This window comes from Channa argus, chromosome 15, assembly GCF_033026475.1.
Source record: "Channa argus isolate prfri chromosome 15, Channa argus male v1.0, whole genome shotgun sequence".
NCBI classification, from domain to species: domain Eukaryota; kingdom Metazoa; phylum Chordata; class Actinopteri; order Anabantiformes; family Channidae; genus Channa; species Channa argus.
In genome coordinates, this window is record NC_090211.1 from 900,516 (window position 1) to 918,805 (window position 18,290).

Consider the following 18,290-nt stretch of genomic DNA (forward strand, 5'->3'; position numbering starts at 1 on the left):
AGACAAAATATTTAAAGTTGCTGTATTGGGCTCTAAATAATGTCCTAAATGAGTATGAGCAGAAAAAATATTAATTCCGATTGCAGTATAATGAAACACAATTGCAGTATTGAAAATTATCATGAAGTGGTATATAATGGTTTTTGTTTATTATACTATTTCGACAACTGCAAATTATTGACAGTAATGCAGTTTTTATTGAATCTGTGTGTTTGATAAAATGAACAAATTGTCATTTTGTTAGTTTAATCTCATGATGTCAGGTATTCAGTCACACAATGTCGGAACATTTTCAGTTCAAAACAAGAAAAACGAATCTTTGAAAATGTGATCTAACGTAACAGTCGTGTAATAAATCCTTTGTTGTGTTGGAGCTTGTAGTGTTGTTGCACTTAAGGCACATTGTAAGGTGTTTTTAAGGTTTTTGTGTGAATTAAATTTGGGTTTTTGTCTCCTCACTCAATTTACTGTCATGATTTTCCTCACTTTTCCTGACTTTCCTCAACTCTGGCCAGTGAACATGTCTCCTTTCCTTTTCTACAATAATTAAGGTTTAGGGTTTAGTTTTCTGTTGAGGATTTTTAACAGACAAAGAAACAAATTCAGGCGTAAATATCAAAAAAATAATAACAATAACACGCCTTTATAGGTAAAACCCCCGGATTTTTTGAACAAGGTGAAATATAGAAGTAGTAGAAATAGTCTGAGGCAAGTCTGATAATTGCAAACTTTCTGATGCAGAACTTCAAATAAACATCAGTAACTATGGCATTTGTGGAATAAAGCTTTTGTAAACACGCCTTTGTAAGTACAGAAGTGCTTGTACTGCTTTTTTTTTTCTACCCCTAAACTTAATTCTAAAATCTGGGGCCCACAGCTAGAAGGTCCCTGGTCCGAATTCTGCTGGTTGTGTCCCTTCTTTGAGGAGTTAGCATGTTCCCCTGGTGCTGCGGTGGTTTCCTCCCACAATTCAAAGACGTGCATATTTAGTTGGTGACTGTGAATGTGTGTGTGTGTCACCGCCCTCTCGGCCGGTGACAGCTGTGATAGGTTAATCTGACCTTGTGATGGGCGTGGGCAGGTGTCAGTAATCGCGCTCAGGATGAAGCCAAGAACCAATCACATAACTGAAAAATAAAACAAGAACGAACCATTGGCTAGAGATGCCCTCTGACGCTGCCCCGATTCCATCAATGAAATCATTGATCACACCCACGACCCTGCAGGTCATTAATATTTATCGGAGTAACCGAACAAGGAGAAGAAGGAAAAAAACAAATGCAGATGTATATTTATTTTCTATCTCAAAAAAGGTGGACAGACAAAATCAGTTTATTTTAATACCATACACGTAAACAAAATAATTAGTTTGCCTGTGGCTGTTTTTGGTTTTTAAGTAAAATATTTAAATTCTTTAACACCTTTAACTCACACTGTACCAATAAAAATAGACACTCTTTGTCATAAATACAACAAAATCTATTCTTTGGGGCCCGATTGATCATACTGATCTAATGTACACATATTTCATGAGGGAGTTCAGTTTTAGAAAAAATACAGTTGTAACAGTGCGACAGTTACGCATTTTGCCCTTCACAAATAATCTTACCATTTGTTTAATGTCATTACAATTCATTAAATTGTTTAAATACGCTTATCAAACCCTATTAATGTTGTTTAAGGCACCTACACACAGTGACATCAACACAAGCTATAAAAAAACTGAGTAGTTCAGTGCACAAATACAATTGTAGCATCACCATTGTAGTGAAGAAGAAGGTATTTGATACAAAAAGATATATTTGTTGTCCTTGTATTAAAAAACAAATAATCTTTGTTATTAAAAGGATGCAGCCTAGTATATTTTTTATAACAAGACTGTTCCAAAATAACTCAGTTTGGTGGAAAACAGATGCACATGTATATCATTTCCAATATGCAAAACAGCGCAAATAAATCCAACAGTCACGTTGAGTTGTGAGCGAATAAGAGTGGAAGATCCTGCTCCACCAAAATAAAAGTGATAAAACATTAAATAAAACATCAGGCTTCAAGTAATGTAATTCATTAATTTGGTGTTTGATAAGTGCCCAGTCTAATACAGAAGCGACTCTTTCCATTTTTGAAACATTTGAAAACGGAGGGCCTGCTGTCATTGGGCCTGTAAAACTCAAATCTCTACATCTCTACATCCCTGTCAAAGCAGATAAATTAATTATGTCACACACACACAATTTCGTCACACAGACAAACAAATCCTATTACTTTCTAGTTAATTGCTATTGTATATAAAGCAGCCTTTTATGCAACAGGCTTGTAACCACTTTCCCTTCAGTCCACGTCTATTAAAAAAAAAAAGCCATGGGATGAGAAATAGTCTCTAGAACTTTTCGTTTTTTGTGTTACTTCAGTATGGACCATTTGATCTGGTCCTTTGCCGACTGCAGAACCTGAAAAGACAAAAGAAGAAAATAAAAATATAAAAACCTTATGTAAGATAATGAAACTGCTGTATAATAAAAAGTTACACACAATAAAAAGCTAATGTAAGTTGTGGAAGTAATAAATTGAAAAATCACTTCAGCTTTAGGTTTTGGTGCCTTACATTACAACCAATTGTAAAAGAACATGTCATTTAAGGAGTTTGATCACAGATGAGTATTTTGAAAAATGAATAGTTAGAACCTTTATACTATTATGCAGACAGTAAAAAAAAATGCAGTAGAACCGGGATGAACTCTAAGCCTATATTTTGTAATAATTGGAAAATATATCTTCTTTCTTCATGAGCTTGGACTAATAAAACGTTAATATTTTCTAAATAAGCTAAAATATACGTTTGGTGCTAGTGCAAACAGAGTATGGTGATGCAGTATCAAGGTTCAAACACTAGAGGTCAGCTGAGCATCCATGCAGTGTTCAGGCTGCCATGTTGTTGGAGCACAGCATACACATGAGCTGTGGATTCACGACAATGAAAATGTTTTAATTTTCTTCTGCACAACCTGCACAAATATATTCTGAAATGATCCATAAAAGTGCAGATTCCATGTTCAAAATATTGAATCTAATACCATAAACACAGCACTACACAGGTGCTCGTAATTACTCTGAAATGTCTTATGCTTGTCGTCACCAGCACCAGGTGGGTTACTGAAGATGCCTACTGGGCGTAGGCCCAGGGCTCTGAGAGGTCATCCAGAGTCTCTGCAGTTGGTGTTTATATGTCTTATTATTTGACATATTTGCAATCCCACAGTGGTTTGGATTTAATTGTTTATAATTTCTTAAATAATCTAATCTGTCATTTCTTAAACATAGTGCTGGAGTAAGTTGACTTGTTTATTAAAGCACATGTATTATTCTAAGCCAAATGCATTAATATTATGCAATTCACATTCGTGTGGAGAATTATTTTCTATTTTAAACTTCTATCTGCTGAATTGTTGTATCTGAATGTCCCAAAATGCCCTAAAACCTTTCATTAAATGTTTATCTCAATTTGGGCTGTGATGTATGATTGTAAACTATCAAAGGTGACTATCTCTCTCTTCGGCTCTTTTCATGACCATCACTCATTTCCCGTTGCAATTTTCAATCACACATCTTGGATTTGTGCTTTATTTTAATGCTTACATTGTGCTTCCCTCATTCTGAAAGCAGGTGGCACATGGACACCTGGGAATTTAAGTCATGTCAGGGCCTCACACAACTTTAATCTGTTTAGTGACTCTGGATTATTATTTTATAATACTGCTTTCTACAATATGCTGTAACTCAATCTCCACGACCTGCTCTGCCACTTGGCAAACTGGAGTAAATATTAATACTACAGAAATGTCATAGCTCAGTAATATTGAACTGGCCGACCCTCCACCTCCTCTCCTTCTCACTTCCCTTTGTGCGTGGACTTCACATCATGGTCTACTGCCACCGGAAACATAGCAATAGCAAGTTTTTTGCAAGTTAATTAGTGATGGTGTCTGTTTGGATGCATTTAGGGTCAGTACAGAATGTAGGTCACAGGAATTTTGGACACATTCAGAGACCAATAAGATATTACTATAGATAGGCATTATTTCTTTATGTTTGCACAACTGCTCCCAGTGTTATTCATCACAATATTTATACTATGTAAAGGGGAAATAACTATGGTAGTGATGTTTTTCTTTCTCAATATTGCACATGTTGCTACAGAACAGTTAATAGTTTTGATAAATGTATTTTTACAAACATGTGTTGTCTTGAGTTTATGTAAACAGAAAGGAATTGTTCTCACCCCCAGTGGTTCGGTACACACACAAACCACAGACAAGAAGTACTTAAATGTAGCTGAACTAACTGAACATTTTACATTTTATTTAAAATTTTATATTTTAAGATGTTATTTAAGAACTGGACATCTTGCTGTTTTCAATAACAACACTGGCATAAGTTCATTAATTCTTGAATCAAATGTTTTTTAAATATTTAAATTAAAACCAAGCAACTTATCTATAACCTTTAACCTATCTCTGACTTTTGTGGCCATTATATTCCTATTACACTGCATTTAATACTTCCACTTATGAAACTTATTTAACACTTATGAAACATGTATTTACACACCACTACACCTCTGAGATTGTAACATCTCACATATAATACAATGCGATATATTTAATGCTCTGCACTATAACACCTTTCTACTATTTTGTTTTACTTTACACTGCTTCTTATTCACCCATTCACACTCACAATCACACACACACTGACACACAGATGTCAATGCTCACTGGAAGCAGCTAAGTTGGGTTGCTCAAGGACACTTTGACATGTGACTGGAGGAGCCGGGGATTAAACCAAAAACTGTGAGACTGGTGGATGACTGCTCTACCTTCCTGCACCACAGTCGCCCCACATACTATAGTCTATATTTTCTATGCCAGGAACTATATGTCACATTTTATTATATTCCATAGCAGAGAGCTTGGTGTCCAGTCATGTCAAGCAAAAAAGAGAAATGCAATTTTGAAAAAATGTCCACAATCTTTGAAGCTCAGTGACAGACAGTGGAGCGGCTCAGCATTTACAATAGAGCAGAGTATAATGTTATGCATTATTTAGTGTAGTGTTAGCAGAGACTTACGTTAGAGGTCAGAGCCAGTTTCTCTGTTATGTGCTGTGAGGGTTAAAACAACAGTTAAAGAGCAGCATATTCCAAAAAAACATTCAGCAGCAGCTTCGTATCTGTCCAGCCTTTACAGGATGTTAATCCCACAGAATCTGCCTATGAACCCATCAGGCACTGATGGAGATGAAGCTTGGCTAGTTGCTGTCTTAAAATGCACTGTGAGCTGAAGCTTTAGCATGCAGGTGTTAAACTGCTTCAGCTTTTTGCCATTAGTCTATTACTTGATAGGCTGTGTCAAATGGCAACGAAAGGAAGCAGCAGTAAGATGTTAATAACAACACAGAAATGACCACATGCAAGAGGACACAATACAATAGTGTGAGGTGGGTGTAAAGATTTGAATCTTTATACATCCCATTACTCTAAGAGGATGTAAACTCAACCCTAACCCTAACATAATAATGCACATTCAGCTAGTACAGATGTTCTATTATCATCAGAGGTCACAAAAACAGTCAGAGTGTATAAAAAATATGGTAATGCTTAAGATTACAGACTCACAGGGTGAGAACAGTGAAATTACTGTGTACTTATTAGTAACAACCTTGTACCTCCACAGTCCCTGTGGATACATATTTGTTGTTACTTGATAACACTAAGCAAACTTTTTTACAGCGTAACAAGAGGACAACAAGAAATATACCTACAGTATTTTGTATTTAAGGCTTACTTATTAAACATTACATGATAGGTGTGAATTCTTATGATGTAACTACTTTGTAACTACAGACAATCAGAGGGTAAATGGCTCCACCTTAAATTACAGCCCTTATTTGTTGTCATTGTTGTTGTGTTTTCCTGTTCACAACTCAAATTTTTTGCACACAACTGTACATAAATTAAAGCCGCTAACGTCTTATCACTCATAGATCTTAAGCTATCGATTTTACGTTTGGCACGTCATTCATCTCTCCTAATACATGTCCCGTACACTTGTTTGAATATAGAGTAGATTGTAAAAAAAGGTAACGTTATCAGTGTCAATGCTTAAATTGTTTCATACAGCTGACAAATTACTGGATCAGTCTAGCTGTCAAAAACCCACGTTTACAGCTCTGAATTGCTGTTAGGTCATTTAATTTGTTTATATATTACACTTTATGAATAAGCTTTATACAGCGTTATACTGTCAGAAGCTTCTATTATTTTTTTCCCACCCAATTTATATCACTAAGAGACCGTTCTGCATTATCCTTTAGAGAACAATAAGGGTGTTGTGATTCTAACCGCTATCATATCACCAGATGTGTCTGTTTATATACATGTGTCTGCAACATTTTTAGTATCAGTTACTTGTGTGTGTGTGTGTGTGGGTGGGTGGGTGTTTGTTACCTGGGCCACGGTTTGTTCAGATAATGGGTTCTCATCCGCCTGTAAAACAATATAACATCACTGCATGTACTAGAGCAAAATGGAAAAGTTATTTTTTCACACACACACACACACACACACAATACACACAATGCAAATGCAAACAACATCCGATCTGTAGAACCATCATTACATACTGTAGATGAGCAACAGAAAAAGTGCACTGGGGAGAAGCTCAGCCAATCACAACACGTGTTAGACTTTTAAACCATGCTAGTGGCTCTGACTTAGGAAATGTTGACCTTACTGTTATTCCACAGCCTCAAATATCTCAAACATTACTGCACTAGATTTGTGCACAGATTTCCATGTTCCCCTTAGAATAAAGTCTAATGATTTTTAGATGATGAGTCTTGTGCCACCAGCAGGTATTGTTTAGGTGCAGAACACTGCGGCCAGCCTTATTTTTACACCCCTCTGTTAGTCAGCAAGCTCGCTCACCACGCCTAATTGCATTTACCTCATCTGTCTTGCCCATCCCTTCTTCATCCCTCCATTATGTCATTCTCATTCATTCATTCTCTCTCTCTCTCCACTTCACTGTCTTTTTCTTAGACTCTCTTCCTCACCCTGTCTGTCTGTCTTTCTGTCTACAGCCGCTGGCTCTTGTCTGTCTGTCCCTCTAGGTTACCGGTGATGTAATCAATCAGGACGAAGCCATAGGCTGGCTCTGACATTAGCTGAAACCAATCAGATGAAGAGACACAGGGAGAAGGAGAGACAAAAGTAAAACAGGTAAGAGGAGGCAAGAAGTCAATGAGAAAAGCAGTGGGAAGCTACAGTATGTGTATTGATGTGACGATTCTGAACAGGCCAAAATAATTTGATCTTGCAATGATTCAAATGAATCAATATGACTGGTAGTTGAGAATGAATCACAGTCATCTTACCCTGTAGCTGACCTTCTGTAGAACTTGCTGAGGGTCACTTTCCAGAATCACCCTGGCAACAGGATTAAGCAACCAATCAGACCCGAATACAGCACAAGAAACCAAATGACAATGTATAGTCTAAATAATTCATCCAAAAATAATAACACATTGATTAATGCAACAAAAACAACTAAATTGGCATATGGGGCGACTGTGGCACAGGAAGGTAGAGCAGTTGTCCACCAATCTCACAGTTGTTGGTTCAATCCCGGGCTCATCCGGTCACATGTCAAAGTGTCCTTGAGCAAGACACTGAACCCCAACTTAGTTGCTCTCGGTGAGTGTTGGCCAGCTGCATAGCAGCTCCCTCATCGGTGTATGAATGTGTGTGTGATTGTGAGTGTGAATGGGTAAATAAGAAGCAGTGTAAAGCGCTTTGAGTGCCAATAGGTAGAAAAGTGCTATATAAGTGCAGATTTACCATTTATAGTTTTGTACTTGTAATATGATTTGTCTCTTACCCTCCATCAATAATTTCATCCACAACTAAGAACACTCCTTCCATATTATCCAGTAAACACCTCCGCTCCACATTCTTCCTACAGAAAATAAAAAACACAAGAAACAGGTATGAAGCCAGGGTCAGGAGCTGGTTAGCTTAGCTTTGCATTAAGACTAGAAACTCAGAAACAGCCACTCTGACCCAAACAGTCCCTAAAATCTAGAATGAATCTCTACTCCCAGTCTGTCAGTCTGCAACCTAGATCAGCTTGTTTATCTTTGCTAAAAACCTCGACCAAAAATGATTAAAAGATACATCAGCCAGAAAATACTCAAAGCCATGTGGCTTCATTCTATAGCACTTGGTTTGGCCACTTGTTAATAAATGTTGGTTGGAGCAGGAAGAAACTGATGAGGTCGGATCAGGTTTTGAATTTTTTGGGGACAACAATGAAGCTCCACAGCAAAGACAAACACGGTAACCCAGGCTGCACACTGACAGAGATTTCCATGAACAGAGAAAATTATACAGACACTATAGTTTAAATGTCTATACGGGCATTGTTAAAAATACATTTCATTTAGAAAATTATCCTTTAGGTTGACCCTTCGTTGAAACTGCTGCCGTGACTGTGCTGCAGGAAGTCCACCAATCTCCCAGTTGTTGGTTCAATCCCCGGCTCCTGCGGTAACATGTCGAAGTGTCCTTGAGCTTGCCCGAGTTTTCTTTGCACATAGCTGCTGGCGTTCTGGCACGTTTGTGCAAGTTGATAGTAACCGTGGCCTTAACCCTAAGCCTGACAAAATAAATCGGTACCACAAATTGACAGAATAATAGCGTCCCATTTACTGCAGGGATATACTTGCTTTTTGCAATGGTCGCTACATTGCCGTCATTGTTCACACACACACTACTGTGTCTGGAGACTTAAAAATGTTACCCACTAGCGAATCAACATCCTCATAAACGTCTGCTTTTCCACAAATTAAACAGATATCACGGCAAAACTCGAAGACGTTATTGTTGTGATGATGGTGGAGAAAACTGTGACACAAGTATATAAATGTTGGTAATTGTGGACAAGCTCAGTATTTTTCTCCAATATTTGCCGCTGATGTTGTGATGATACAAAGTTGCTGTTGAAATTGATTGATAACAGATGTGTTGGAAATACAGTGCACATCTACTGCACATATATCTTGTTAAAAATGGTTGAACATTTTTGAACATGGCTTAAGGAATATTTACTACTACAGTTGAAAATAAAATCAGGATCATGTTCAACAGCTTCACTGCTTTTCTTTTGTAACAGTATAATCTGGACATTTGCATACTGCACAAGGAAACTTAGAATAGCCTGTAATCTCTCATACTGTATAATAATATAATCTCTTCATGTCTCTATTGCTCACACTCTGCATTACTGCTGCATTGGTCCCCATAGCAACCACAGCAGCCGTTGTTTGGCAGTTAATGTTGCAGTCAACACTGAGAGAACCTGGTGTGCGACACACACATGCACACGTACACACAGACATCACACACACACACTAAATGAGACACATAAAGAGCACTGTAAATTTTTCTTGGTCCTTTCTTTTATGATGAATAAAAATCTAAGAATTAGGATTATTATTCTGCCTGTATTGGCCAAATCTTACATTTTGAATGATTTCCTTTAAAGTAAAAATACACAGCTTTTGAATTTAACATCAGTTTCAACATGGAGACTCATTATTCCCCTGAGAGGCAGTGTTAGTGTGAAGAAGTGTGGGGATTACTAGTAACACTAGTGGTGTGTGCTCTAATGGCACAATGACGCATGTGCACGCAACAAATTGTGAGCAGTTCTCATCGTCAGTTCATCAGCAGGAACTGAGTCTTTTTCATTTACAAGCATTGTGGAAAGTGTGCTAGGGAATTTGTGTTCAGACAAGCCTAACTTTGTAAATTGTACATTTTCTGTAAGCAAAAACATCATCATCATCAGCATATAGTTTAATTGCTGATGCTTCCATTAATATCTTTTAAATATTTGGTGGGTGAGTTTACCTAAGCATCTGGCTGAGGGACTCAAACAGGCAATTCAGTACTGACACCAGCATCAGCTAGATAGAGAAAAGGGAAATAAAGAAGAAATCAGTTTTTTATTGCTATTTGCAGGAAAAAATGAACAAAGACATAATCTGATAAGCCCACGGTTTGGCTGTTTAGACAACCAGCAATCGCTGCAACATTAGCACTTATATATGTGTACACTTAATGGATGTCCAATAGTTAGTCTTTTTTACTTTTGTTGTGGTTTTTACTATTGAATCTTTCAATATGGTTCACATATGGCCAGCTTGTGGAAGCCTGCTGGTGGGCCAAGCAGTGTGTGGACCCAAAATGGAGGTCAGCTTATGGACTGACACTTCATGCTAATGTCGTAACTACTTCTTCACGAAATTACCTACAAGACACTTCTCTCAATTAAAATATTAATAACAAATATTCATATATGTAGCTGACATTGGCTTTTCACTCCCATATTTTTCCCCATATTTGGTAATAGAGGAAAGCCCACAGCCCAAACTTTATATAAGACCTTTATACTTATATGCCTACATTCCCACTAAATGCACTACTTACAGTCCTCCTGTTTGACTAACGCTCACTAAAAACTACAGAACACAAGTGGTTTAGAAATTACTACGCTTTTTTTAATTAGAGTGTATTTGGTTAAAATACTTTTGTTTAAAGATTGAAATCTTCAGCAGGAAGCATTAGATTTGGGGCTGGCTGTCACCTACTGTAGGGTAGCGAGAAAGTATTTATGAGGAAATCTGTCAGCTCTATAGGATACTATTCACAGATGAACATAATATACAAGCTCCCTCTGAGGCACAAGAGTCTTAAATAATTGTAATCTTCATTATCATCGTCATTATTTTCTGAGAAAGATAAAATGCAGTGTTTTGCCTGACAGAGCTAAATTCATTCTACCTCATTCTCCTGAGCACTTCCCACCACGTAGAAAAAGAGATCTATGCTGCTCTTATACACGACGGTCATCCCCTCCAGGAAAGCTATCTCATCTAGACAGAGAAGAAGAGAGGGATGTTAGCGATGAAAGGGAAGACAGACAAACTTCTCTTTTATAGATGTGAATGACAAGGACTGAGCCCGACAGTGAAGGGAGGGAAACCTCAGAATGATGAAGGAGGGATGAGTGAAAGACACAAGCTTTAAGACGGGGAAAATAAGACAAAGGGAGGATGAGAAGAAGAGAAGAAGATGGGATATTGCATGACCGGGGTAGATGAAAGAGAAGGAAAAAGGGAAAAATAAAGGAATGAAGGAGGAGCTTAGAATAAAAGGAGGAATATATTGGGACAAAAAAACATATTGGGTGGGTGATAAGAAGGCCAGCGGGACGAACTCAGGTATCAGCTCTGTGAAATGTCCTCTGAAAAAGAAACCACAGGGCCACAGAAAACAGCCTGATACATGTAGTTCGGTTCAAAAGTAAAAACTAAATTCAAAAATCTGCATTTTAAAGGACCACCCATGATACCCTTTCCGCCTACAGTAACCCACCCTCATTATAAATAGCATGGCTTTATGGACAGGAGCACACAGAGTGAAGCTTACTGTCTGCTTTGTGTGTCTTGTTGAAAACATTCTGCTCGAAGTTCTTCTGCTCCTTCATAGAGGAGTAAAGCTCAGGGTCATAGTACTGAAACAGAAACATATGAGAGAATTCAGTTCAAGGACAACTTCAGGCATTTTTTAAAATCAGTTGTGTTTTCAACAATCCCCATACAGACGCTAAAACCAAGAATGAACTGTCTTTACTGATGAGAAACATCCACAATTAGTAATATCCATAACCGGACCTCCATTTGACTGAGGTCTGCAGCACAGCCAATCCAGGTTGCAGCCTGACAAACTAAAATGAGATAGACAGTGACCTAAGGACACGGCTGATGCACAAAATCTGCACAGTAGTGTCAATTGACAAGTGCTTGTTATGCCACCGTTCCCTCGTTAAACTCAAGCTGTGTCATTTGATATTGTCCGAAATAAAACGTGACAATTCCTATTTGCATCACGTTATCAAACACTGTCCATATCACAATATTGGTGATATATCTGTGGTATCATGGGTTTGCATGTGCCATAACGCAGGCATCTTACATGAGCCTAAAAAAAAATGTTTGCATAGTAAAAAGCCTGAGCTTAGAGGGATTCAGGCGAATTATTAATAAAAATGGAGCAAAGATAGAATATTTCATTCATGATCCATTTTTTAGGTATTTTATAGGAATAATGTGTTTTGTATTTTTGATCACTGATTGTGTTTATCTGTATGCTGATGTGACTTGTGGCCAAAAGGATATTTATTTCTTTACAATTTATATTGTTATCGCAAAAATACTGTAAAATACTGTGATGAAGTTTTAATGTAAGTCTACATACCCACTTCTAGCCAGCAATCCAGTGTTGTGAAAATGTTTTTGAAAGTATTTTATGTTTCCTGTAGGAGTTTAGTGGTCTGATAAATATGCTTTAAATTAAATTAAAAACTTGCCATGGAAACAAATCTGAAGGTGTGAAGCTCAAAAGATGTAAATTCACTAAACCTCTTTAGTGGCTCTGGGCTTCATTAGTTGCTACTATCGATTTAAAATGTTGTGAATAGCTAATTTATGCCCACAAACCAATTAATTAACTAAACGTGATCACTGTGTGTTTTCCTTCGTCGTTACCTTGGACATAAGTCTGTTGCCATCGTTGTCAAGAATGAAAACAGCTTTCACTGTGTAGAGGGAAGGTTCCTGCAACAGTAAACAGAAAGAAATGTTTAAATATTTCAGCTTTGCTCCGTCACCTCAGGGAGACACGTAGCACCACAGTCATGGGGATTCGTCCTTATCCGGATGAAGCCAGCTTTTCCGGCTTTTTTTTTCTGCTTTGCATTTACTCTGATCCACACATTCACACACAAACACAAGCTGTCTAGTCCAACCAGTTTCTTCACTTGACTCTAGGGTAGATACACAGTTTTGTATTTTGTGGCAAACTTTATTGGCTGTTTTCTCTTTGTTTCACACTGTTCTTCATCTTTCCATTCACCCATTCGTTAGCCAGTGAAGACTTTTCAGACCCGGGACAAAGTTCTGTTATGCACTGACTAGCACACATTCACAGTCAGAGTGTATCACAGAACTTAGACCAGGAACTTACGACGTCCATTGCACCAGCCATGTCACTTTGACCTGTGAAGTCAGACTTTCCAAGATCACAGTCAGACATTTTAACTGGAATGCCCCCTGAAGTTGGATTTGCAAATCATCTACCCCAACCTCAAAATGCCCCATTCACCAAAAGAGTGAACTCTGTAGTAGAATAACCTCCTGTTTATTAACACTTTTAATTTGTGTCTTATTAAAACACTCATACTCCTCCATGTGTAGATATGTTGCTACAACATGTGTATCCACAAAACACTTCATAGTGTGTTGTTAGAAACTAGTTTTGCCGATAAACTGGTAAAGTTGTTAACCTGACTGGTTACTGCGGTTCAAATTGAACACAGTTGTGATGTCATCCCAAGTGCCTGAAAAACTGCTCAACATAATTCTCAGTTACGATTATGTTATTGAGAGAAGCTTTAACCAGGATTAGAACTTCTTTAGTATAAAACAATTATGAGACCTGAAAAACTTTAGATTTTCAGCTTGAAGAGATGGTTGGTCTCTTGATGGAATTACTAAAGTTGGAGGTTAACTTACAAATGATGATAATAGCACAAATAAAATTAAGAAATAATAAATAACATAGATTATATTGTGTATCTGAATCTTTTGCTGTGATACAGAGGCCAATCTTTGATGAATTAATTGCTCATTACAATGCAGATTAGAATGTGATATGAAGGTAAAGTCATGAAAATAAACATGATAATAATGATAATAAGCGTTTCATTTGTAGTGTTGATTCACGATGGCCAAATGCAAATCCTACTTTTTATATCCTACTAGATTAACATTATTTTCAATTAGCTCTTTTTTTGTTTCATTAATTTTTTTTTTGAAATACCTATTAACTTTAGTTTTCCCTTTTACTTTATTTTTTTACTGTAAATTATACTGCGTTGCTTCTTTATGGTTGCCCCTTTGATGATCACTGTATTGTCTGTCTGAATATGACTGTGAGCTGCCCAAGAGTTTTTCACACTAAACACCTGGTGGTTATTGTCATGGCTTTGAGATCCCTCAGTGCAAAGCTTTTGTTGCTGATGAGTTATGACTGATCAAAATACTTCCCAACAACAGCACGTGAAAACATATTTTAGGAGCAAAGACACTGCGACCGTGAGCAGTGACACTGCGCTTTGTGGCGTGAAAACAATTTCCTCAAGGTTAATGACATTTGATTCATCATATCACCAACTCTTTCATTCATCACTAGCAGAAAATAAAGTCACTCTAAAGCAGCAGACAGTGATGTCATCAGGCTTCCTTCAGCTTGGACCAAGAGAGTGAGAAAAGAGAAAAATCTGAAGACTTACTATGTGTAAAGTAAAATAATCTGTAAAAACACTCATTTAAAAGCAAACATCCACACTCAGAGATATATCAGGGACAGATGTATCGGGACACAGTCGACTTAAAGCAAGGAAAGAAGCAGACATTATGAAAAATGGATTCTCTTAGAAATATTGTGATATTGTTAGATTTTCCATAATAATTCTATCATTTCTATCACGCATTAGCAGTATTTCGATTTTATTGCTGTTTGTACCTAATTGAACACTTTATTGTGTAGTTTTCTTATAACTGTAACAAACCAATGCATTTTATCGGCAGTGAGGAAAAGTAACTAAAAACAAAAACTGTACAATTTTGAAGTACTTGTACTTGGGTTTTCTCATCAGTTTTGATACAACATTGCAGATTAATAAATAAATAATTTTTATACATATAAATAATCATACAAATTGCCATTAGTTGTGGACTTGATGCACTGTGGAATTGACATTTTTCTGAGCCACATGTGGAACACATCTGGACTGCACCTCTCGAAACCAATTCAAATCCTTGAAAAGGGTTTCAAATAGAGAATTTACTTTAGTGGGGCATATACTTGGTACTTCAACCCGCGTTTTTAGGCAAGTACTATTCTGTTTGCTCAAGCATAGAATGTATGTACTTCTGCCAATTCTGTTTAGAGGTTAAACATGTTTCATATGTTAAATTTAAAAATGCAACGTAACTACATTACTGAAGTGCATTTTTAATATCACCTACTTATACTTTATCTAAGTATTTTCATTAAATTCTATTTCATACATTTATTTAAATAATTCCAGATGGAAATATTCTCTGTTTCCTAAAAATGCACCAATTTTAAAATTCAGTGCAGATACTGATGTTTAAAATAAGTATCTGGCTGAAAGCCAATTAGGATTTTTTAGAGGTGGTAAGGAAATATGTAAATGGTAAATGGTCTGCACTTATATAGCGCTTTTCTAAGCGCTTTACACTGCTTCTTATTTACCCATTCACACTCACAAACCAATGGCCAACACTCACCAGGAGCAACTAAGTTGGGGTTCAGTGTCTTGCTCATGTGACTGGAGGAGCCGGGGATTGAACCAACAACTGTGAGATTGGTGGACAACCGCTCTACCTTCCTGTGCCACAGGCGTACTGTACTTCAGTACATTTTTGAGGTACTCAAGTATTTTACCCTTACTGAAGTATTACCATTTACTGCTACTTCTACTTTAATTCCAATAATGTTCAGAGAAAAATATACTTTTACTTCACTGCATTTATTGTATAACTTTAGTTGCTACTAAAGTTCTTTTACCAGATAAAGACTGTGACAAAAATATAATTTACATATAAATTATAATGTAGCAATAAAAAGTTTTCTAACTTTATTTTAGAGCATGTACCTACTTATCGATTTAATTTGAGTGAAAGAATGGAAGTGGTACCAGACACATTCTAACACTCTTCAGTATTGACTTTGTGTATTTCTACCCATTCTGTCAATTTTAGTTAGTTTGTTTTATTTCCCCATTTTTGGCAGGGAATTAAGAAGAGTCCTTGCCAATAGGCTGATACCAGTCTACAAAGCAAATATGGACTCATGCCAATATACTACACAGACAATATATTGACACATCCAAACTTTTTACTAACATTTACAAATTACTTTGCAGAACATATCTTTGATTCCAAACATGTTGTAAGATGCATTGTTAATTGAATAATATTGCATTGGTAAAATTAGTAAAATGTCGCTTATTGCTTCCGCTCATAACTTTTGACAGTGTAAATACAGGCCACTAAAATCTGGTGAAGTACAAGTACTCTTGAAATACTTGGAGTATTTTGGTCTACTTAGTGTTTTCCCACAATGACAAACAGTTAAAAAGAAAGTATGAGATAGAACGTTATGGACAAATTGTGAGGAAGGATGGAGATTAAAGAGTGAGCGAGAGAGAGAGACTGAGAGAGAGAGACGCATAAATAGTGCGCAGGGCAAGCGAGGGGAGAGAGAGAGAGCGAGAGAGAGAGAGAGAGAGAAAGGGAGAGAGACAGAACGGTGGACGTGGCATCTACTCTGCACTACGTCAACCGATCTGTGCACATATGGTGAACACAAGCAGACATTTAAACACCCAGACACGCTTTAACTCCACCACACACTCCTGCAGTGCTTCTCGTCATGTGCCACACAGACTGGACCGGGTCTTTATACGGGGTTCTATATGTGATCCCTGCAGGAACCGAGACTGAAGACTTTAAAAAAAAAAAACGTGTGTACAGTCCTGTTGCGCTTCGCACTGGACTCTGTGGATAACAGCTGTGGCTTAATCACTCTATTGTAATAGAGTTAACACCCTGTGATAAGTTGTCGCGCTGTAACCAGCACGCAGCGTCTGAGTTCTTTTTAAAGCCACAGAATAAAAAAGTGGGGCTTTTCATGCTGCATGTGAAACATTGATCAGATCAGGCCTGCGCGTCCACAGCCAAATGACACGACGGTGTTGCCACAGTCAGGATCCCCCTCACATTGATGCATTAAAGAGCTAAATAAACCCCGTTTCTGCTTTGTAAAGAATCTGCAAGCAGGAACGTCCCCTGCCTCGCTCTCCCTCCCCTCTTTCTCTCCAGTACTGCTCACCCCCGAAACTGCCATAATGCTACACATTTAACAGGAATCAGGAACTAAATGCTATGTAAACTGCCGAACACATAACATCGCTGCACTCTCCAGTCGAGTCCTGGGAGACGTCGAAGACACTCACCAGAGACGCGGAGTCCATCGCAGCTACCGCCGCAGCCAGCGTCCTCGCTCGGTGTGTTGACGTGGACAGCTCTGAGCTGTCACACCAAGATCACTGATATCTTTACGGAGCCGCCCGGGCGCGCTCCCGCAGCAGCCAACATGGTAGTCTGGGCAGAGCGCGTTCCCGACAGTCCTCATCCCTGCGCTCTCACTTTCACAATAAAAGTTCTAGCGAACGTCCAGGGCACCTTACTATGGTTTACAATTCATGAAGATTTGATGTATATGATGATAAGGCGTGTGATGGTGATAGTGTGCCTTTTCTCATATTGAGAAATAAATCAGCATTAAATGCCTTTGTGCCCAAACCTGATAGATGATAGTTTATTATTGGCAATATCTTCCTATTATTAGAACACATCATTAAGCCATCATAAGTGACAAGTCCCTTCATTGGGAATATTAGCCTAAGAGGTCAGCGGGTCCATGGACCACAGACCAGAGCCACTGTCCATATTTTTAGTTAAAATAACCAATTTTAAAGAATAAAAATGACCACAAAGATATGCACAACAACCACAAGATGCACCAACCAAAAAGATGAACACTTTAATGTGAAAATTACTCCAGACAGACTAAAAAAGGTGAGGGGTCCTGTCATTGCCTCTGCCCAGGGCCCCATTTTCTTCTGATCCTTTTATTCAAATACTGCAGATTTTTAATTCAATACATTTGCTGTAAATACTCCTAATACTAATACTAATCTGTTTAGATGTGATATGGGCTACCACACTGGGTGCATTCTTTTTCACGAGGATCTGTGCATATCTTTAGGATACAACACATGGACATTGGTTTTCTAATCTCACTCAGCAGTCTACTCTGACAACTTGATTATAAAAGAAGTAGGTCGGCTTTTTCCAAAGTTTGGGATCAAATGGGTCATTTGGGGGTAGTTATGCTATTACTGCAGGCTTTGCTGCAGACGACAATCATATGTAAATTCAGTAGAGTACATCTTTAAATAAAGGAAGACAAGATTAGATCACATGTGTATGTGCAACTCTAGTTTAGAAAAATT

At 37.7% G+C, this 18,290-nt stretch overlaps 1 protein-coding gene across 4 annotated transcripts; it reads right to left on the reverse strand.

Moving 5' to 3' along the window:
• Nucleotides 1-1,279: 1,279 nt before the first annotated feature.
• copz2 (COPI coat complex subunit zeta 2) lies at nt 1,280-17,386 on the reverse strand. Of its 4 annotated transcripts, XR_010910840.1 has the most exons (11): nt 17,229-17,386; nt 12,670-12,738; nt 11,552-11,636; nt 10,904-10,995; nt 9,971-10,026; nt 7,938-8,015; nt 7,435-7,486; nt 7,114-7,224; nt 6,506-6,544; nt 5,129-5,161; nt 1,280-2,450 (listed from the first exon to the last, which is right to left on the reverse strand). XR_010910840.1 is itself a non-coding variant. In XM_067477648.1 (10 exons), the coding sequence occupies exons 1-10, from the start codon at nt 17,244-17,246 to the stop codon at nt 2,403-2,405; spliced, it is 570 nt and encodes a 189-aa protein (XP_067333749.1). In that variant the 5' UTR covers nt 17,247-17,386; the 3' UTR covers nt 1,280-2,402. The 4 variants fall into 4 exon arrangements, 2 of the variants coding, with proteins under 2 accessions (XP_067333749.1, XP_067333751.1); XR_010910841.1 differs by lacking the exon at nt 5,129-5,161; XM_067477648.1 differs by lacking the exon at nt 7,114-7,224.
• Between the last annotated feature and the right edge of the window lie 904 nt (nt 17,387-18,290).

Bases quoted from the DNA above. Each gene is read 5' to 3' on its own strand.
- copz2 (XM_067477648.1), bottom strand. The intron at 10,027-10,903 runs GTAGAATGAATT...TTCTCTATCTAG, and splicing joins GAAGTGCTCAGGAGAATGAG to CTGATGCTGGTGTCAGTACT. The intron at 2,451-5,128 runs GTAAGTCTCTGC...TTGTCTTTTCAG, and splicing joins AACTGGCTCTGACCTCTAAC to GTTCTGCAGTCGGCAAAGGA.